Below are 23328 nucleotides of genomic sequence, written 5' to 3'. Positions count from 1 at the left end.
GGGGAAATTCTAGAATCTTTATGTAGGGAGGAGGAAGCCAAGAACATAGAAGAAGGCTTGCTGATAAAGTGAAGATCTAAGTGTACAGAGGCTAAATAGCTAGAGTTTATAGACAAGGTACTGGCAAGGAGAAGCCTACAAATAGAAAAAAATTACAGAGAACTGCAGAGATTCCTTTAAATCTTTGGTTGAATACCAATATGAACACATGTTGGGTGAAATACCAGAGAACCAGATAAAGAAAATTTACCAAGGAAAAGACATCTGCTAGTAAACTGTAAATTTAACTATTCACACACGGATCACAGCAAGCTGGGAAGATATTCATGCTCCAATTAGCCAGAGTAGCAAGATCTCAATGAACAGCTTGGGTATTTAGTAGATTCTAAAGAGTCCTGCCATAAGAGCAGAGCTAAATTAGCCCTAGAATAAAGCCTATTAGAAATCAACCTACAAAAATTTAAAACTAGGCCTGCAAAGAATCAAAGTCAATCACTAGTAATTTATATGCCTGCTAAAAACCTCTTTAAAGGAAGATAATAATATTCAGACACTCAATAATATTAAAACTAAATGTCCAACTTACAAAAAAAAATTACCAGATACGTGCAAAGCAAAAATGACCCATAGCCAACAGAAAAAATCAGGCAACAGAAATAAACCCAGAAAAAGGTGGAAATGACTGCATAAGCAGATAAAGACATTAAACCAGCTATTATAAATATGTTCAAGCATTAAAAGTAAAACATGAATAAAACAAAAACAGAAAAGTCTTAAAGTAACAACAAACAAATGGTATGTCTAGAGATAAAAATTCTATCTAAATTAAAAATGTAACACTGTGTGTCAACTATACTCAAATAAAAACTGAAAAAGTAAATTTAAAAATTTTAATAATTTTTAAAATAAAAAAAAAAAACAGTGAGAATGAAGCCCTGTAGTTCGCAATCAGAGAGTAAAGTAAGTCTCTTTGACCAATGACTGAGTTTAGCTGTAGGTTTTTCACAGATGCCTTTTATCAAGTTGAGAAATTTTCCTTCTTCATTTTCTGAGAGTTTCTATCATGAATGGGTATTGAGTTTTATCAAATAATTTTGCCACATGTACCAAAATGTTCATTTTTTTCTTCTCTATTCTATTGATACACTGAATAATATTGATTGATTTATGAATGCTAAACTAATTTTTATTACATAATGTGTAAATTTATTCCTAAATTGTTCATGTTTTTTGATGCTGCCATAACTGGCGTTTTACCAGTTGCTTACTGCAGTCTTCTGTGGCTAGTTTAAATAGTTGAATTACCATACTGACCTTATAGTCTACAAACGTACTAAACTCACTCCTTGCTGGTTTTTTGTAAATTCCTTAGCATTTACTATATATATGATAATATATTACTAAATTGTACTAATGTTTTATCAAATATTTTTGACACTATCTTCATAAGAGGTGTTGATGTGTGGGTATCTTTTCTAATAGTATCTATTTTTTCCCTCTGTCCCCCTCTCTCTCTGCCCCTTCCCTGCTTCTCTCTCTCTCAAAAATAAATAAGAATGGGGAAAAAAAAGAATACTTGTTTGTTTTTGGAGGGTACAGGTTTTCATCTCATATTCATCTCCTTTAATTGATGTAGGTCTGTGCGTAAAGTCTATTTTCTCTTGATTCATTTAAATAATTTGTATCTCTTTCAAGTTTTATTCCATCTAGGTTATCAAATTTTTCATAAAATTTTTCACTACATTGTTATTATTCTTTTAAGGTCAGTGCCTCTATAATGATGTCTCTCTTCTTCCCTAATATTAGTCATTTGTGTTTTATCTGTATTTTCTTGTTCACTCTAGTTAGTGACATATTAATTTCATTGTCTAAAAATATATCTTTTGATTTCATTCTATTTTCCTTTTTATTAACTTCTGACAGGTGTTAGTTTCTTCCTGTTGCTTACTTTTTTAAAAAATTTTTTTCAGGTTTTTTTCTTTTAATGTTTATTTATTTTTGAGAGAGAGACAGAGTGCAAGCAGGGGAGGAGCAAAGAGAGAGGGAGACACAGAATCCAAAGCAGGCTCCAGGCTCCAAGCTGTGAGCACGCAGCCCGAAGCGGGACTTGAACTCATGAACCACCAGATCACAACCTGAGCTGAAGTCAGACACTTAACTGACTGAGCCACCCAGACACCCCTCCTGTTGCTTACTTAAGATTTAATATGCTCTTCTTGCTTTCTTACCAAGCTGGAAGCTTACATTATTGATTTTAGACCTTTCTTCAAATAGAAGTACTTACACTCTAAAGTTTCCTGTGACCACTGCCTTATCTGCATCCTACAATATATGGCTTATGCATTTTCCTTTCCACTCAATTTCAAGTATTTCCTAATTTTTCTTGTGATTTCTTCTTTGACTTTAAGTTTTAAAGTACGTTTTTTAATGCGCAAATATTTGAGGATGTTTCAGATAACTTTCTGCTACTGTTTTCTGATTTAATTTCATTGTACCTCAGAGAACATATGTGGTATTACTTTCTTTCTTTAAAATCTAAATAATGGTCCAACAAATGGTATATCTTGAAGAATACTACATTTGCACTTTAAACAAATACCTGTTCTGCTGTTGTTGGATATGTTTCATAAATGTCAGTTGTGTTGTCTAAATGTAATGTTTTCTTACTGAATTTCTGTCTTCTTATTCTATAGAATATGTAGAATATTCTTACTCTACAGAATATGAAGAATATTTGTTTATGAAACAAACCCTGAAATTTCCAACTATAATTATGGGTTTATACATTTGCTCTTTAAATTCTGTCAGCTTTTGCTTCAAGTTCTGCTATTAGTTACATACATACTTCAAATTGTTATGCATTTCTGGCGTATTACTTCATAATTATGAAAATTATCTCTTTATTTTTAATAGTATTTGTAGTTTTGAAATCTACTTTGCCTGATATTAATATAGCAATTCCAGTTCTCCTTTGATTTATGTTGGGATGATAAAAATGTGTTATTATTTCATTTTATATTTCAGTGAATTTCTTATAAAAACATACAGTTTGAAATTTGTAATTGAAGCATGTATATCACTTACATTTAATGTTAATACCAATATGTTCAAGTTTAAATTCAGTATCTTATTTCCTATTTGTCTCATGATCCCTCTTCTGTTTTTCTTCTTTTACTGTCTTTTACTGCTGGCTCTTTAGAGCTAATTATTTCTCCTCTCCTCCTCAGTGGTTGTTCTTTTGTTTACAATATGCATCTTTAATTTATCATAGTCTTCCTTTAAATTATAATATATGACAGTATGTGCAGATTGGAAACTTATGCAGTATACTTTGATTTTTTGCTTCCTATTCTTTGTATTATTGTTTTCACACATTTTATTTTTGCATTTATCAATTACACGATAAACTGTTAACATTCTGCTTTAACAATTGTCCTTTAAGGAAAATTAAAAGGAAATGTACATTTACCAACACATTTACCATTTCAAGATCACCCTATTCAGTTGTATTGATATAAATCCCATTTGATGACATTTTCCTAATACCTGAAGAACTTCCTCTGATAGTTCAAATTTACTGGTGATGAGTACTTTGAGGACATGTTTCTATGAAAAAGTTTTCATTTCACCTTCATTTGAAACATTTTATGTACTGTAAAATTACTCTGTAGTATACAGTCCCCTGGATTTTGTGAAATGCATAGGGTAGATTATACATAACTATGATCAAGATACAAAAACAGTTCCACTATCTTCCTCAAATTCTTTCATGCTGGCCCTTCATAGTCAATACTTTCCTCCCCACTTCCCAATCTGTTCTCCATTCCCATGATTTTATCATGCTGGCTCACCCTGTTCAAGTGGGATAGTCAGTTCAACAAACCTAAAACTTCCCCATTTTCCCCTGAATCCCAGTTCAGCTTCTCCACCTCTTCGACCAGACAGACGTGTATCTAACTCTTTGATGAAGGGGTATAGTTTCTGACACATATTCACAATATCAAGAACAGAGATAATGAAAGCGGCTTAGGTTTCTATTGATCTTCTAGGTTGCCAGCTTTTCCTTGCTATACCCTACTTCACATTTATCTTCCTTTCCTAGCTCTGTCAGTCTTAGCACACACTATGTCCCGGTGTCTTAGGGGTTTAGCTATCTCAGTGCTCCTGTTCCTTCTAGTTACAGTTCTGGGCCTAGCATTTTTTATGTTTTCATTTCAGTATAGACAACACATAATGCTATACTAATTTCAGGCGTACAACACAGAGATTCAAAATGCATTATGCTATGCTACCAAAAGTGTAGCTACCATGTGTCACTGGTACACTATTACAATATCATTGATTATATTCCTTATGTTGTACCTTTTTATCCCTGTGACTTATTCATTTCATAATTGGAAGCCTGTATCTTCCACTCCCCTTCACCCATTTTGCTGTCCCACTAACCCTTCCCTCTGGCAACCATTAGTTTGTTCTGTGTATTTATGGGTCTGATTCTGCCTTTTATTCATTTTTTTTAATTGCACATATGAGAGAAATCATATGGTATTAGCCTTTATCAGTCTGACTGATTTTACTTAGCATAATACCCTTTAGGTCCATTCATGCTATGGCAAATGGCAAGATCTCATCAGTCACTTCAATAAATGGTGCTGGGAAAACTGGACACTACATGCAAAAGAATGAAACTTGACCACATTGTAACACCATACACAAAAATAAGCCCAAAATGGATGGAAGACCTAAATATGACACCTAAAACCCTAAAAATCCTAGAAAAGAACACAGGTAATAATTTGACATTGGCCACAGCAACTTTTTTCTAGATGTGTCTACCAAGGTAAGGGAAACAAAAGCAAAAAACAAACATTAACAAACAAACAAACAAACAAAAAACTATTGAGACTGCATCAAAATAAAAATATTTTGCACAGTGAAGGAAACCATCAATGAAACCCAAAGGCAACCTACTGAATGGGAGAAGAGATTTTCAAATGATATATCCAATAAGGAGCTAGTATCCAAAATATATAAAAAAACTTATATAACTCAACACCAAAAACCTCCAAAATGATCCAATTAAAAAATGGGCAGAGGACAAATGGACATTTTTCCAAAGAAGACACCCAGATGGCCAACAGACACATGAAAAGATGCTTGACATCTATCAATAATGCAAATCAAAACCACAATGAGAGATCACCTTACACCTGTCAGAATGGCTAAAATCAGAAACTCAAGAAATAACAGGTGTTGACAAAGATGTTGCAGAAAAAAGAACTCTGGTGCACTGCTGGTGGGAATGTAAATTAGCACAGCCACTGTGAAAAACAGTATGCAGGTTCTTCAAAAAATTAAAAATAGAAATACCATATATCCAATAATTCCACTAACGAATATTTTCCCCTTCCCCCCCTCCAAAAACAATGAAAACACTAATCTGAGCAGACAGATGCACATTTATGTTTATTGCAGCCTTATTTACAATAGCCAAGATATGGAAGCCATCTAAGTGTTGAATGATAGATGACTGGATAAAGATGTGGTGTACATATACAATTCACTCTTTTCTATGCCACATTGTATTGATGTTCCAAGTTAGTAGAATACGGCAAGAAAAAGAAAAGAGACACACAGATAAAAATTAACAAAATAACGAAATACAACTTCACACCCACTAGGATGGCTAATAAAAAAATATTAAAATAAAAAGTACATAAGCATAGGTGAGGACATGGAAAAATGGAACCCTCAAACATTTGCAGTGGGAATGTAAAATGGTGCAGCCACTGTGTAAACAAACTTTGTTGTTTCTCAGTAGGTTAAACAGAATTACCAATTTACTTGTCGAGTCTACTCCTGGGTGTATACCCACAATAATTGAAAATAGATGTTTAAACAAAAACTTGTACACATGTTCTTACCAGAATAACAATAATCAAAAGGTGGACGCAACCCATGTATCCATCAACTGATTAATGTATAAGCAAAATGAGGTATATCCATAAAATGAAATATTGTTCAGCTTCAACAGAAATAAAATAGTTATACGTGCTATTACGTGGATAAATCTTGATAACATAATGCTGGTAAAAGAAGCCAGACACAAAAAGCTACATAGTGTCTGATTCCATTTGCATGTAATATTCATATCTACAGACATAAATCAGATTAGTAGTTGCCTGGGCTTTGGGGGAAGGGGAAATGGAGAGTGACAGCTTAATGAGTATGGGCTTTCCTCTTGGGAGGATGAAAATGTTCTAGAATTAGACAGTGATGATGGATGCACAACACTGCAAATGTACTAAATATCCCTAGTGGTAAATTTTATGTTATGTATATTTTAGTACAATTTCTAAAAAAGAACATAGTAACTTTTTTATTCACAGTCAGTATACTATGAAAAATACTAAGGAATTCACCAAAAAAGCTGCCTAAAAATTTGCATAATTTCAGTATACAACATCAACATACAAATTTCTGTATATCACATTTCTGTATATTGACAACAAATAAAAAGTGAAAATGTTTAAAGTATCACTTACAATAGCATAAAAAAACATGAACTACGTAAGTATAAATTTGATACAACATAATTAAGACCTGTCCACTGAAAACTACAAAATACTATGCAAAGAAATTAAAGAAGACCTAATTAAACTAAGGAATGTACCATGAAGGCTCAATGTTTTCAAGATCTCAATTCTTCCCAGATTAATCCACAGATTCACCACAATCGTACTCAAAATCCCAGAAGATCTATTTATTAAAATTGATGGATTACAAAATTTATGTGAAAATGAAAATTGACCTAAAACACCCCAACAAATTCTGCAACAGAAGAAGAAAGGTAAAGGCCATACACTATCTAATCTCACCAGTTATTAGATCAATGGAATAGAGTCCAAAAATAGACCTGTATATAGAGTCAATTAATTTTTGGTAAATATTTCAATGTAATGAGAAAAGATCTATTTTTCAATAATTGGTGATGGAACAACTGAGGTTAAAAGAAAACCAAAAAACCAAAACAAAAAGCCTTGATGCTTACCATACACCACACACAAAAATAACTCAAAATGGATCAGAGTTCTAAAAAGTAAAAGCTGTAACTGTAAAGTGTCTAGAAGAAAACAGAGAAGAAAACCTTTGAAACCCTGTGATAGGAAAAGGATTCTGAGAACACAAAAACACAAACCATAGAGAAGAGGATATGATAAACTGGATTTCATCAAAATGAAAACAATCTACTGTTTGAAGGTGTCACTAAGAAAATGAAAACACAAACCTATACCTGACAAGAACTTTTTAGCCAGAATATATATGTAAAAAAAAACCTCTTACAACCAAGTAAGAAGAAAACATAATTAAAAAATAAATGAGTGCAGATTTTAACAGACACTTCACAGAGGGAGATATACTAGTGCTCAAAACCACATGAAAAAGGCAGAACATCATTAGCCCCTGGAGAAATGCAAATTCAAAGCACAATGATACCACTGCACATTTATTAAAAAAGCTAAAAAAGAAAAAGAGGAGGAGGATGAAGAAGAGGAGAAGGAAAAAAGGAACCAGCAATATCAGTACTGACAAAGAGCAAATGAAAATCTTATACATTGCCAGTGGGAATGGCAAATGGCAAAGTTATTTTAGAAAACCATTTGTCAGTTTCTTAAAAAGCTATGCCTACACTTACCACAAGACCTAGCAATTCCTAGCAATAATCAAGAGATATGAAAATATATGTCTACGTAAAGATTTGCATACAGATGTTCATAGCAACTTTATTATAGCTCAAAACTGCAAACCTCCTAAACGTCCCAAAACAACTATGGCATCCCTACAATAAACAACTATAGGATCCATATAACAGAGAATATTCAGTAATAAAAAGAAATCAACTACTGATAGATGTGGTAACATAAATCAACCTCAAAAACTTATCCTGAGCATAAAAAAACTATATATGAAAGAATACACTTATATTCTCTCTCTAAATATATATACATATGTATTTGTGTATGTGTATATATGTATATTTTCTACACATATAGCTTCCGTGTGTGTGTGTATAATATATATATATATATATAATATATATGTATATTATATATATAGTTTCTCTCTACATATATAGTTTCTATATATAGAAACTCTGGAAAAGACTGAATACTGTACACATTGGCTGCAGGTACATGAATACGTATACATTTGTCAAAACTCATTCAAGTGTGCATTTCATTACAAGTAAGTTACACCCAAATAAAACTGATTTTAAAAAATATGAAAGTATCCTTAAGAAAAGTTATTAAGAAACACTTGTGAATCATACAATTTTGTTGGTAAGCTTCATAGGACATATACTACCCTAGTCCTCTCTGTATCTTCAGATAAAAAGACAGCCCCTGAAATACAACAGGCACTTACTAAATGCTTGATGAATGAAAGAAAGCCTATTCTGTGCTCAATTTTTTAGAATTTTCACTGCTGTTATTACCTTTACCTTTCTGAGCCCTATAGTTTTTAAAGTAGTTCCTTCAAGGGGCGCCTGGGTGGCTCAGTCGGTTAAGCGTCCGATTTCGGCTCAGGTCACGATCTCGCGGTCCGTGAGTTCAAGCCCCGCGTCGGGCTCTGGGCTGATGGCTCAGAGCCTGGAGCCTGTTTCCGATCTGTGTCTCCCTCTCTCTCTGCCCCTCCCCTGTTCATGCTCTGTCTCTCTCTGTCTCAAAAATAAATAAACGTTAAAAAAAAAAAATTTAAAGTAGTTCCTTCAAACTACTGAAGACTGACACAAATGTGCAAAGATAGTGTGCCCGTTTTCCCTTTCTGTATTCTTAAATACATTTAAGAACCTGAATTCTTAACAATTTGATCATATATGAGCCAAGGCTCATCATAACAAATTTAAGTGGACTATACAAATCTGTTTATCAAAGAACTTTGGGAAACTATTTGGAAGTGACTCCATAAAAATAAGCAGTCTAGCTTTACCTAAATATTTTGCCTTAGAAACAAAATGAAATTAAGGATGACATTTTTGTAGAATATAATTAATCTCACAAACATCCATACTCAAACACATTAGCCCCTTACATTAGGAGCTGAGAGTTTTTCAGAGTAGTCTAAATGCAATGAATTCTTTAAAAAGCTGTTATCAAGAATACAAATTCGAATAGACAAAGTCATCTTTACTTTGTTATTACATCCAGAACTACTTCTGACTTTTCAAGCTTCTGTCTATATATGAACTAAGTAAATAATTCTACATTGGTACAATAAACAGTAGGATATTAATGTCAAAGTAAGAAATGGCAATCAACCTATGAATATTTATTTCATGATTACTAGACCCAGTGTTGACCATAAAAAGGGAGTAAAAATTTATATGTAATATATAAATGCATATATATACATATATAAATATTTTTATATATATGAATGCATGCCAGGGACTATGCTAGGTACTTTAAATTTATTGTCTTGTTTGTTTATTTCATTGTGAGTATTCCATTAATTTAATCATAAAGTGATTATGATATTTAATCCCCTAAGATTGACCACGATAACTAAGAAACCACCATCAACTACAAACTATAGAGATGCTTTATGAATATTTTTGTGAGAATAAATTGGGAGTCATAATTCTAGGTAGGTAAAAGATATTTTAAAAGGTACTTATGTTTACTGGCTCACTAACATTTATACTGTGTTTACTATGCCCAGGCATTGTTTTAAGGATTTTTACTACTTTACAGATAAGGAAATTGAGACAAGAGAAATTAAGTGACTTTTATGTAACTTGTCCAAGGTCACATATTAAGTAGTAAAGCAAGGATTTCCATCAGGCAGTCAGGCTTCAATACTCCTGTCCTGAGTCACTAAGTTTCCATTGTTACTTCCTGCATGTAATAAATACTACTGTTTTCAGGGCAATCAACTCTCCGTTATCTTTAGCATAAGTATGTTCTAAGGTGATACTACTTTTTCTGAGCCTTAGAAAAAAAGCAAAACAAAAACAAAAAACCTGAGGCATAATTTATTTTTAAGTTAACCAAAACCATTACACTAACTTACATAAGAGGAAAGGTAGATTTAGAAAAAATTCTACAGTTTCTTCTGATATGGGACCCCCCCCAACCTGACCTTTATTTGAGAACTATTAGTATAAACCAAGCACACATTTTTCTCTAAATAGTTGAGTTAAACCACAGTTTCATGCCAAGACAAACAAAAGGAAAATTGGTTACAGCAACTGATACAGGTGAGAGGAATGTAAAGGCCGGATAAAGACTATATAGTGTTCTGTTTCCTCTTCAGAAAACTTAGAAAGGACCAAGAAAGCCAGTGTAAACAAAGAAGCCTCAATTATAAATAATGAGACTGCCAACTACTTCACCTGTACTTATACACACAGTCCTAGAAAATATATATATTATTCATGATATATTTACTTCCAATATAGACTTATAGGTAAAGTAGGACATTTCATAAAATATTATGTTTAGTTTATAAATCTACAATCATCTAATTTTTTAAAAATCATACAAGTTTATATGATAAGACAAGTTCTAATGAATGTATTTTAAGACAAATGACAAAATGGAAGGATTCCAATTTCAGGAATTTAATGCCTTTCAAGTAATGGCATGAGATGTTATCTCCTAGAAAAAAATCAAACTGAATATTAGAAAAACTGTATTACTAGGACTTAATAAAACCTTACTAGACAGTTTTCTCATGTCTCAAATTTATACGTGAGGGAAGAATGAAAAGTTAACAGCTAATTTCACTTAATGCTGTCAGAAAAATGTTGACAAAGTATTTCATAAATGAAATAATTAGTTTCAAGCAGCAGGGGGAGCTAAGGCATTGTTAATTTGTGCTTTAAGGGTAGGGAATGTTTCTTGTTGCTGTATATACAGAGAACTTCATTTAATTTTAAAATTATAAATTTTATGTGTTATCTTTTTATCATTTAATGATCTTTACGATGCTAATCAAGCAGAACAGGTTAAATGTAAAAAGTTGACACAGACAATTTAATATTCCAAGATGTTTTGAAAAATGTTCAACATTTGGCATTTCCAATGTTAGCAGTAATATTCCCTCAGCTAATTTACCAAAAGTGAGCCAACTATACACTTAACTATTACTGCTATAAACACAAGGAAAAGACAGAGTAACAAACATGTCACTTACATTAACATTATTAACGGAATATTTAAAGTGTCACAAAAGTAAAAGAACCAAATTCTATCACACTGCCCTTTGTTTCTTATTTGGACTCTGAGAAGATACTTCAGGGTGAAAAAAACATTTTTTTTTAACTCAAAAGGTCGGAATGAATGAAAAAAAATATTAAAAGACTCACTTAAGGGCAGTCTCCCCACATCTGTTGTTGCCTAACTTTCTAAAAATTCACTCTTCACACAATAGCCAAAATGATCTTTTTAAAATTCAGTGGTCATATCACTTCTTTTCAGTAACTTTCCAGCTCTTACAATAAAAATCAAAGTCCTTAATTTGGCTTACAAGACCATAAATGATCTAACTGGTAACTTTTTTTTCTTGCCTCAAATCTTGCCAAAACTTCCTCTTGCTCTCTCAACTCCAATCATGGAAATCTTCTAGTTTCATGGATATGCCACATCCTCTCCAACATAGGTCTTTGAACATGCTGGTCTCAAAGTTTAGAATGTTCTACCTTCCTGTTACAAGCAGTTTCAATTCTGTCTACATACTGTTCTTATGGTTCCCAATACTTTTTCTTCTTGCCACTTACATGGCCAATAGATATTTATGATTGACCACTATCCTGAAAGCTTCACAAGGACAAGGCCTCTCTCTCTTCTTGTTTGAATTTCCAGTGTCTATTACATGAACTATTTGTTGTGTCTTACTCGGTTTGAGTTGCCACAACAAAATACCATACAGCTCATGTGGCCTAAACAGAAGACATTTATTCCTCACACTTCTGGCGGCTAGAAATCTGAGATCAAACTGGCAGGCAGCATGCTCAGATAGGAGTAAGAACTCTCTTCTCAGCTTGTAGATGACTGCCTTCTAACTGTGGCCTCACATGGTGGACATAAAGAGACATCTGTCTCCTCTTCTTGTAAGGCCACAGTCTTTTCAGGCCAGGGCCCCATCCTTAAGATCTCATTTAAATCCTAATTATCTCCTGAAGACGTATCTCCAGATAGTCACACTGGGTAATAAGACTTCAAAATGAACTTGTACAGAGGACTCCATGAAGTCTGTAGCATGTGGAAACTGAGTATGAAATATCTGCTGCCACTAAGGGAACATAAAAATATTTAAAATGTAATAAACAATATAAATATGATTTATTTCAATATGATAGCCATTGAAGGAAAGATATCCTAAGATTAATAAAGTCAGAGGGAAAATGAGCAAAATATGTAGCCAAAAAAAGGTGGAAGAGTTGTGTAATCCAATAATCAATTCAACACTCAGTGATTACATTATTGCCACCTTGGTGCTGGCAATGGTGTTTTAAAGCTGAAACACTTCACAGAATGTAACTCAAAAAGAGTCAGACTTTTTCAGTTATAATGCTTTTAAGTGTTGGATTATTCCTCAGTCCCCATTTTCCTCAACTCACTAGAAGCTGGTACTTGTCGCTACAACTCTCTCAACTATAATGAACACTGACCAATGATCTCCTCTTTGCTAAAGCCAATGTACACTGTTAATTGTCATGCAGGGTCTCTACATATGACCAGTTTGTCTGCCACCTCTACACAAACCTTGGGGGCACCTTTTACAGACCAGCACCCTCTGGAACTGTGCAGTGTACAACCTGTACTTTGAAGCCAGTGTCTGTTCTTCAATATCTCCCCACAATACCCAGTGCTATTAGCCAATCTCTCTTCCTAGAAAACATCCATCCTTTGAATTCTGTTAACACTATATCCTGATTTTCAGTCCTACCTTTCTTGCTACTCTTTTTTTCTACTCTGTGAGCTTCATTTTTTCCATCCATCCTTTAAATACCCTTAGACCCTCTTCTTTCTTACTCCATTCACACTCAGCATGGTGAGCTCACCTACTGTCATAGCTGCACTCTCCACTTGTATGCTAATGACTCCCAAATCCACATTTTTATGCAGATGTTCTCAATCCCACATCCTCAGAATCAGTAGCCTCTTAGACATCTCTATTGGAATGTTCTATAGACCATATAAACTCAACATGTCCAAACTGTATCATCAAAGCTGACTAAAAAACTAAAACTGAGGACACCATCCCTAGCCACTGGCAAAGACTTCACAAATGGAGGGCATTTCTGTCATTTTATTTTTATGTTTTTAGGGTTTTTGTTATTTTGCTTTTGGTTCTTACTTATATTTCATGTGCTGCAGCCCTAAAGGGTAGGGCAGGAGCCCCTTTTCCCCATGTGGGCATTGCAGACTGCCTCGAAATTCCACTCTAAATTCCCTGGTGCATGCCTTCCTACGTGCTGGTGGCTGGAAACTGAAGTTCAAATGTCCCAGATTCCCTTACAGCTCAAGTTCCACATATACAGCTAGCTTCCACCAAGCTGACATACCCACTCACTATTAGGAAAGCTACATGATGACTGCATTTGTGCTTTGTTTTGAAGGTATTTGACTATTCTGCAGCACAAGTTACTGTGATCCCAGTATCCAGTTTTTAGTTTGTGGGGGCTGAGAGGCAGAGCGTAACCTCCATTTCCTGGCATTGGACAGGGCTAAAGAAGTGTGGTTCTCAAGCCAAAAGCTATGGACTTTAGGTTCTGTCTCCCTAGGTTCTTAATCTTCTAGGTTGTTCTGAAGGCCATTTCACATCTGTGTGGGGTGATGAAGACAGGAGACAGAATCTGAGGTTTGCTCAGGGTGAGGAGATTCTAAAGGGGAACGCCTACATAAAGTTGGGCTATAACCTCAGTTTAAGAGTGAACAAGCAATAAATCTGGTGCTCAGAGGAACACAGAAGAAAACTTGCTAATGTCAACGTGAAAGGAAAGGGAAAAAAAAATCTTCCCCTGAGGGCACAGAAGTATTTCTTAAACAAAAAGTACAAAACATAAAGGACATGATTAGTAAGTTCAACTACAGTATATTATGAATTTCTGTTCATGAAAAGATACCACAAGGAGTGAAATACAACTTCTACAAACTGGCAAAAGATATTTAGAATAAAAAAACAGAGTATTCGTATTTAGAATACACATAGAACTTCCAAAAACCAAAGCAAAACCACCTAAAAACAGGCAGAAAAGAAGACATTTTACAGAAAAGACAAATGGCCTCAGAGATGACATGTTAAATGCTGGCAAGGATGTGAAGTGACAGCAATGCTAAACCATTGCTCATGGCACTGTCATCTGAAAAAAGTTTAGCGCCTCCCAGTGAGGTTGGAATATGCACGTACCCTAGGATGCTGTGACTTTATTCTTAGAAATACATTCCTGCAAATTGGCAAAAGATATTTACAACAGAAAATATCTGTGTCAAGACATGTAGAAGAAAGCTCATAACAGCACTGTTTTTAAAAACAAAACAAGATAAAACTCAAATTATCAAAGGTGGAATGAATTACACCAGAATACTGCATTACACAAAAGTGAAAATAAGTGGTAGTTATACAGAACGTGATAATTTAAGTAAAAGCAACAATTTCTGGAAGAATACCTACTTACAGTGTGATTTCATTTACAGAAATTAAAACAACACAATACTTCCAGAAATAAACACAATTTATTTTATACCCATGTTTTTAATTGTAGTGTAATAGGCAATAAAGATAATAGGTAACAAATTTAGCATTCTTTCAGCATAGCATCTGAGAAAATTATGTTCAGATTCCAGTATTTTATTTTATAATTTACTTTAATTAAAACAGATCTTTTATTCACCTTCAATATTTTTACGAAATGTTTCCATTTAAAAATGTAAAGTGTTTCTATAATTTAAAGAAAGACTGAAAAAGAAGTTAATACCAATATACCCACTACCCAGTTTAGTAAAGACAAACACGATTACCACTTTAGAAGCCCCATCAGGACCCCTGATTACATACTCCTCCTTTCTCCAGACTTAACAATGATACTGACTTATTCCTAAGCCTAGCTTGCATGCATGCATTTATTTATTTATTTATTTATTTATTTATTTATTTATTTATTTATTTATTTATTTATTTATTTATTTATTTATTTATTTATTTATTTATTTATTTATTTATTTATTTATTTATTTATTTATTTATTTATTTATTTATTTATTTATTTATTTATTTATTTATTTATTTATTTATTTATTTATGGGACAGAGAGAGACAGAGCATGAACGGGTGAGGGGCAGAGAGAGAGGGAGACACAGAATCAGAAACAGGCTCCAGGCTCCGAGCCATCAGCCCAGAGCCTGACGCGGGGCTCGAACTCACGGACCGCGAGATCGTGACCTGGCTGAAGTCGGACGCTTAACCAACTGCGCCACCCAGGCGCCCAAGCCCAGCTTTTAATAGATGTTACATATGTAGGTGTTATTTTACATGCATATTAGATATTTTAATATATTTTATTTTACATAAACAATGAATATATATTTTTATAAATATGTATTGAATATAAATTATTTTATATAAATATATGACAGTTTCAATAGTTTTATGTGTGTGTATATGTATTTATATATACATATATGTGTGTGTGTGTGTACATATATATGTATACATATACATTTTATTTTAAATATAAAGCTACAGAGACGAACAACAGATCAGTAGTTGCCTGGGGCTGGGCATGGGTGCTGGCAAATAGGCCTGAGGAAACTTTCCAGGGTAATGGCAAGGTTTTAAAACTGTACTGTAGTTGGTGGTTGCCCAACACAAATATTTACTGAAAATCATTTAATCATATTCTTACAATGGGTGAACTTTATGGTTTACAAGCATGTGTGGGTGTAGTTTTTTTCTCCTTCTGGGAAGCCTTCCATGACTAGCCCAGGCAGCAGTTTGTTCACATCTCTCTGTTACTGTACTTATCAAATCAGTCTACACCACTTGACCTGTTTTGAACTAGAGTTTAAAGCTCCTAAAAAATAATAATAAAATGAAACAAAGCTCCTAGAGGACAAGAATATTTTTTGTATTCCGTACCAGTTTCTTCCACAACCCATCCCAATACATCCTAAAGTAGCACCTAGAATTTTCTCGCTCATTAAATAACTGTTAAAGGAATTAATGACTGGGAGTTCTGCAGGTAAATGGAAGTAGCAGCCACTCTATTGACAAAGTGTAAGACTGCATGATACCCTGAGGGAGGAGCCAAAGCAGCAAAGTGAGTGTGGAGTTTAGAGTACTCCCTTTGGACCCTCAATGTCAGGTCCAAGTGTAGCTGCACTGCTTAGGAAAAGTACAAACTGGAGCAAATTATTTAATTGTCTGTGCCTCAGTTTCCTTATCTATGAAATGGAAATTATCTTCAAGACAATCTATTCTTATAAACTATAAACAATAAATAATACAAAACATTTATAACAATGCCTGACCAATAAACACAAAAAAGGTACTTGACATCAGTAATCAGTAAGGAAATGCAAAAATGCAAATTAAAATTATAATGATATACCAATATACATCTAGCAGAATGGCTAAAATTACAATCTGAAAATACCAAGTGTTGACAAAGATGTAGAACTGGAATTGTCATCATTGTTGTTGGAAATTAATATTCACCCTAGAAAACTAGTAGCAGTTTCTAAAAAAAAAATATTAAAACATACCCACTCTAGTGATTCAGGAAGGAATACTGACCAATGAAGTTTGGGAAGATGCAGCCTGGAACATGAGTGAAGGGAGCTGTAACTAACTTTCCAGCAGAACCCTGGAAAACTCCCTAATTTAGATTCTGAATGATGAAAAAAAGCAGGAATGAGAAGGCCTAATTACTGCCTTTTAGGATTACAGTTGAGATCTGTAAGCCTGTAAAGTGAATTAATATTTGTAAAGCATTTGGAAACAATACCTGACATAGCATGTTATACTAGTGTTTGTTAAATAGATTTAAAAAAAAAATACCTCATCTGTGCCCCCCAGAATTCATTCCTACATATCAAACACAAGCACAGAAAGTTTTTTACAAAAATACTGACAGTTTTATTCATAACCCAAAACTAAAAATTCAAATGCCCATTCACAGAAAAAAATAATAAATTGTGGTATATTCATCAATAGCATATACTCAGTAAAAAACAATAACAACAAACTACAAACACAAAACACGAATGAATGTCTAAAACATTATGCCGAACAAAATAAGTCAGGTACAAAAGAATACATATTGTCTGATTCTATGTGAATGAATCAAGGTTAAGAACAAGCAAAACTATCTATGGTGATAAACATCAAAATAGTAATTGTACCGTGAGAAGGAGAGGAGAGAATTGGCTAGAAAAGGGCAAGAGAACTTTCTGGAATGATGGAAATGTAGACCTTGATCTGATTCATGGCAGGACTGAAAAAATTTATGAAGTTGCATACTTAACTTTTTTTACTCTAGGTAAATTATACCCAACAAAATACTCTTAGCATGACCAGTTTTTCTTTCCCAATTAAAATGCTTTGTCAGTTTTTAAAAAGTATCTGTTACGTAGTTAAGTATGTAAACCAAAATGATCTACTATTATCAGTTCCAGTTGGCTAATTTGTTAGACTTATGAGGAAATAATCATAATTACACATGGCTGAGGCAAAAAAAAAAAAAAAAAAAGAAAGAAAAAAGAAAACAAACTAACAAAAACCAAAACCTGAGTATCTCTTGAAGAAGGAGAAGTGAATAATGACAGGTGATTACAGCCACTCTCTTTGTTGAAAGGAGAACTTCCTATAAAGTCTATGGATTATGATCTAGTTTGCACCTGTTTCATACTGCCTCTTTCATAATGCTCTTAGAGAAGTTTAGGGCTTTTAGTTTTGTTGCTTAAAAAGCCTTTATTTTTGCCAGGATGACCAGTTAAATGCTTTTAAATATTATTCAGGTTTTCCTACTGACTCTGAATTATACATGAACTTCCTAGGCCCATACTGAATATTAAACACATACACACACGCATACACACATACACACACACACACACACACACGTGTGTGTGTATGCGTGTGTGTATGTGTGTACATATATATACACTATATACACAGTTATATATATATAAAACTTATTTTATTTTATATACACACTATATATATACACACACAATAAAATAAGTTTTCCATTTCTCACTAGGATCTTGAATTTAATTTTGTGATGATGAGTAAGGTTCATTCATAGTGGGAATAAGAAAAACACTGACTATTATCTTCAACTTACATCTATGATACTGCACTTAAAATTTTAAGGGCATGTTAATGTCAGCAGCTAAAAATAAAATTAATTTTAACTGTGGAAGATGGGAAGCCTTCTGAATAGCACTTTGAAAATGTTTTCAGTGGTGAGGTAAAAGAACATAAAAGAAGTTAAGCCAGGTGTTAAGGGATAGGTGTGCACCTGTGGGCGTGCTCGCGGCATTTGTATACTAGGAAATAGTTTGAAGTTTGGAGTACTCACCGTAATCACTTGATTCTCAAGATATCTCATTAAACAACCAGAACTTGCTATACATTTTCTACATTTCCAACAACGAAGAATACTTATGTCTTCTTGATTGTGATTTTTAGTTATCAATTCTTCATTTCTTTTCATCTGTGGGAAAATGAATGCATCTTTTCAATGCTGAACTGTGTCAGAATAAACTTGAGTTTCTAAACCCTTACCACCACATCAGCTACATGTGGAGCAGAAGAAAAATAATTCTTATTTACTGAGGTAACTACTACCAGGTCTTGGGCTAGGGACACTCTATAAACTATGTTCTGGATAGAAAATTCAATTATGATGATGATGAATTTTGTTAGTGACTACCAGCTTATTTTATTTTTGCAGAACATTTTATGTCTTTTTCCATCTTTCTTTCACTAAAAGTCATCAAAAGCAACTGCTAAAGGGTCAATTAAATAAGTTACTGCAGTGGCCTTAGAAGAGCTATAACAAAGAACTACAAATATTCTTCTAAATAGGAAGTTTAAATAAACACAGCATTAAATTTTATTTCTTTTTATTTTTTTTTTAATTTTTTTTTTTAACGTTTATTTATTTTTGAGACAGAGAGAGACAGAGCATGAATGGGGGAGGGTCAGAGAGAGGGAGACACAGAATCTGAAACAGGCTCCAGGCTCTGAGCTGTCAGCACAGAGCCCGACGCGGGGCTTGAACTCACGGACCGCAAGATCATGACCTGAGCCGAAGTCGGCGGCTTAACCGACTGAGACACCCAGGCGCCCCAAATTTTAAACATAATAGAATTTGAGTTGTAGTTAATTATATGATAATAGTAAGTACTTTCTTTAAATTGATGGCAAAAATTCTTTATCCTAAATGCAGTAATTTCTCTTAAATATTGTACTCAGTGGAACAGTTATTATACTGCATCTTGTGGTATATGTAGTCAAACAAAAAAACTTGGAGAATCATCCTACCAACTTTGTAGTCTTATTTTTATACCTGAGATTTTATGTAAATACTGTAAATTAGAGCAATTTGGCAGAACAATTTCACACTAATAATTCCAAAATATGTGCAGTATATTTAATAATGGGCCTCGTAACTATTCATTAGAAAGAAAGGAAATGTTATTTATTAAGGTATCCACAAGGGACTGACTAGTTCCCTGGCCACATTTCCTCATTTGTTAGCTCTTTCATTTTTCATTCATTCTTCAACATTTCCTGACAGCTAACCAAATGCCACACAAACTCTGGGGACAAGAAGTTGAGTAAAACTTATTTTCTGTCACAAATGTACTCACTGGGTAGAAAACTGATCAAAGTAATGAACAGTTTTCTACTATAGCTCATTATAATCACTTGGGAAACTTTAAAAAATGATGCCTAGGGCCCAGTCATAGAAATTTTGACTTATTAGGACATGGGGAGGGAGTTAGGAGTGGGTAAAGTTCCTCAAGGGATCCTACAGTCAGGGTGGTCCTATGGTCAGATCCTATGGTCAGGGTGAAGACAGACACGTATTATACAAACAATCAACTAAACTGCAAGACTTAAGAACTATAAAAGAGAGAATTCTGATACACTTTCACCAAACTTAAAGGATTTAAGGAACTGCCTGGGAGGGCACAGCACGACCCTCTTACAGCCAATCTAGCTCCTCCAACCTTCAGGTAGCTAGATCCAGTTCTGTCTCCACCAACAACCGCACAGACCATCTTAGTCCAGTTGACTACTCTAGGTCCTCAACAATCTTAATAATACGGTATTTGCAAATGTCTCATCTCCTCCTGCCTTTTTCGTTGTTGAAACCCTCTCCTTTACTTCTTTGGCACTCCTTTCTTCGCTCTAGATCCTTCTAAGTCCTTCTAAGTGTCTTAAATCCTCATCTCCCTTTTTAAATACCAGTGGTTCTCAGCCAGGAGTGGAGACAGCAGGGAGGGGTCCTATCAAAATCAACGATGGAGAAACTCCCTATCTGTCTATGTTCCTCCTCTCCTTGAGATGCACATGCCTCCCTATTTTTCCATCTTTTTCTCCAAGTGTCAAGATTTTCCATGCTTTCTTGGGGTGCAAGTATGCAGTTAGAAAAAACCCTGTAGGTGAGTCTAATAAGTCTTTGTTGAGAATTACTGAAAATTACAGTGTGACAACTCTTCCATCAATGATTTATAAATCTATATATCTAATTTTTATCTTATTCCAAAGCTCTAGAGCAGTAACTTCAATTTCCAGATGTCAACTGCACATCTCTGTATGAATCTCTCTCACGGCCTTTGTAGTGACTGTTTGTTGTCTAGGTCTGCACTACCCTATACGGTAGCCACTAATCAGGTGTATTACTGAGCACTTCAAATACGGCTAATTTCAACTGAGATGTGAAATACAAAGTACACACTGGATTTGGAATACTTCGAAGGAAAAAAAAGCTAATACCAATCATTAAATACCAATCGTTTTAGATTAATTTCATGTTTGTAACAATTCATTTCACTTGTTTCTTTTTACTTTGATTTGGCTACCAGAATTTTTAAATTGCATGTATGCCTTGTGTCATGCTCCAGTTAGATGACACTGGTCCAGACCTCCTCCTTGCAGGTGTTTGCATCATGTTCTCATCACAAGGAGCACCTGGGGGTGTTATTTAAATGTAGGTCACAGGGCCACATTCCCAGAGAATGTGGGTAGAAAACTGTTTCTATGGTAGGAATTGGTATATTTAAAAAGAACACTAGGTTATTGTTAGAGTGACCCAAAGGCCACAGTTTGAGAGACACCAACCCACAGAATGCAGTCAAAGCTCCCTATTGTGTCAAAAAAGGCCCTTCAGGTAGCACAAGGGATCTCTGTGGGGGAAGTGCTCTCAATCTGACTGCAATGGTGCTCACATGAATCTATACACGCAATAAAAGTGCACAGAACTAAATACACACAACAGAATGCATGTAACTGGTGAGATGTCAATTAAGTAAATGGTGTGAAGGATATTCAGGATCTCTCCGTGAATCTATAATTAACAATTCACTTGAATCTACAACTATCACGGAGTAAAAAGTTAAAACAATGTTTACCACATACAGTAAAAAGTCCAAATTTTAAAACTTCATAGTATTTTCACCAATTCAATGTCCTAACATATTTGTATAATCCTCTATAATGCCTTTTCTCTATATTTTTGCATACTTTTTGATTGCCTCTTCATATGACTAAGACTATTTTCTTCAAGGAGAATAGGAATATCATTTAGTTTTTCCTCTTCAAAACAAAAAACAAAGCCTTTTTACACCCTTTAAAATTGGACTCAAAGATGTTTGTCAAGCTTGGTATCCCCTCCATGAATACTCCACATCAACACTAATGCTTATCTTTGTGCAGTTCCCCAAAATTACTTTTTCTGCTTTCATACTTTGAAATTTGCTGTTCTCTCTTCTGTAATGTCATTTCTCTTACCGCTGACTTTACATTAAGAAATGCTTTTCACCCTTTAAGGCTGAGCTCAAAGCGTTCTTTTACAGAAGCGCCCCCAGGAAAATACAACCATTCCCTCTTCCATGTTCCCAATGTACTTTGCACAAACCTCTACAGCAGCGCTAGTCACGCTGCATTACACTTATCTCTGTGTACGTGTGTCCTATCAACTTACTCCTAAAGAGCACAGTATTCTTTTCAACTCCATAGTCTTACAATCAAACATGGTACCTGGTACCAAAAAAGACACCCAACAAACATTTGCTGAAATCAGATGAACAAGACCTGGGAGACAGCTCAGCTTACAAATTGTCTTTTTCCAATACCAAGTGTTAAATATGTCTAGACAACTATTAGTGGGGCAGAGTGGACAGAAATCCTTTTGCCAGTGATGTGAGGAGCCCAAGAAATAAAGCTATGTTTACACGTACCTAAGCTTAAAAGGAGAAGCGGAAGCTACCCAACAGTGATGTATTTCTAAGAGAGCTGAGGTGGCTTCGGTCAAAGAATCTATGCTCAAGGAAACAGCCAAATACGGTAAATGAACTTACTACCAAAATGGTGATCTCTGAATAAATCTGAACACAGCATAGTTGTTGGCTGCTAACTCAAATTCATCCTCACCTCAGCACCCTGGATACTAGTAATGGTAACAGGAAGAGGGGAATGTAGAAGTAAACTACTGGAAACTGTTTTCTGAACTCTGTGATACACTCGAGTCTAAATTTGGGGCAGCACACACCTAACACCACATGGCTTTAACACTGTGAGGACTTGGAGGTAACGAATAGAGAGTACTATCGAAACAAAGAGAAAAGCAACAGAGACAGGTGATCTTGGGAAATGGTCCAACACAAAAATGAACTCATTCCTGAGTACATAGGGTCCATCTCATAATGCTCAGAAATACATGCAGTGACTGTGCAGAGGGGCTGGGTTCTGAGTCAACAGATGCGGATAACAATGTGTAGAATCCTGATATTAACTGTTCATAGAATTGCCATGCAACTTACAAGTGGGTAGGGCCTAAGGAATTCAGTTAGAGTAGTCTTTGGCTGCTTTTCTCACAAATCCTATTCCTCATCTCTTATTCCGGTTCTGATCAGATCAGATATATACATTTTTCTAACATGGAGTGCTCTCCTTGGACCCTAGTTCTTCCTACCTGTCACAGTCTTGGTCATGTTGACCTTGTCTCCTGTCCCACACTTGTCTCTTGGACCAAGCTAGCTCGTAATATCTACTTAATCTCCACATTGCCTGTTCATAGGTTTC

At 34.5% G+C, this 23328-nt stretch overlaps 1 protein-coding gene across 3 annotated transcripts in view; it reads right to left on the bottom strand.

Annotated features, from left to right (window-relative positions):
• RNF180 (ring finger protein 180) overlaps positions 1–23328 on the bottom strand; it is a 204411-nt gene that overhangs the window by 158985 nt on the left and 22098 nt on the right. For all 3 annotated transcript variants that reach the window (XM_042940141.1, XM_042940154.1, XM_042940147.1), the window contains exon 2: positions 18593–18727. In XM_042940141.1, coding sequence (XP_042796075.1) covers positions 18593–18727 — 135 coding nt within the window. The remainder of the gene's footprint in view (positions 1–18592; positions 18728–23328) is intronic.

The sequence above is a fragment of the Panthera leo genome, chromosome A1, assembly GCF_018350215.1.
Source record: "Panthera leo isolate Ple1 chromosome A1, P.leo_Ple1_pat1.1, whole genome shotgun sequence".
NCBI classification, from domain to species: Eukaryota; Metazoa; Chordata; class Mammalia; order Carnivora; family Felidae; genus Panthera; species Panthera leo.
This window is presented reverse-complemented; position numbering and strand designations above follow the sequence as displayed.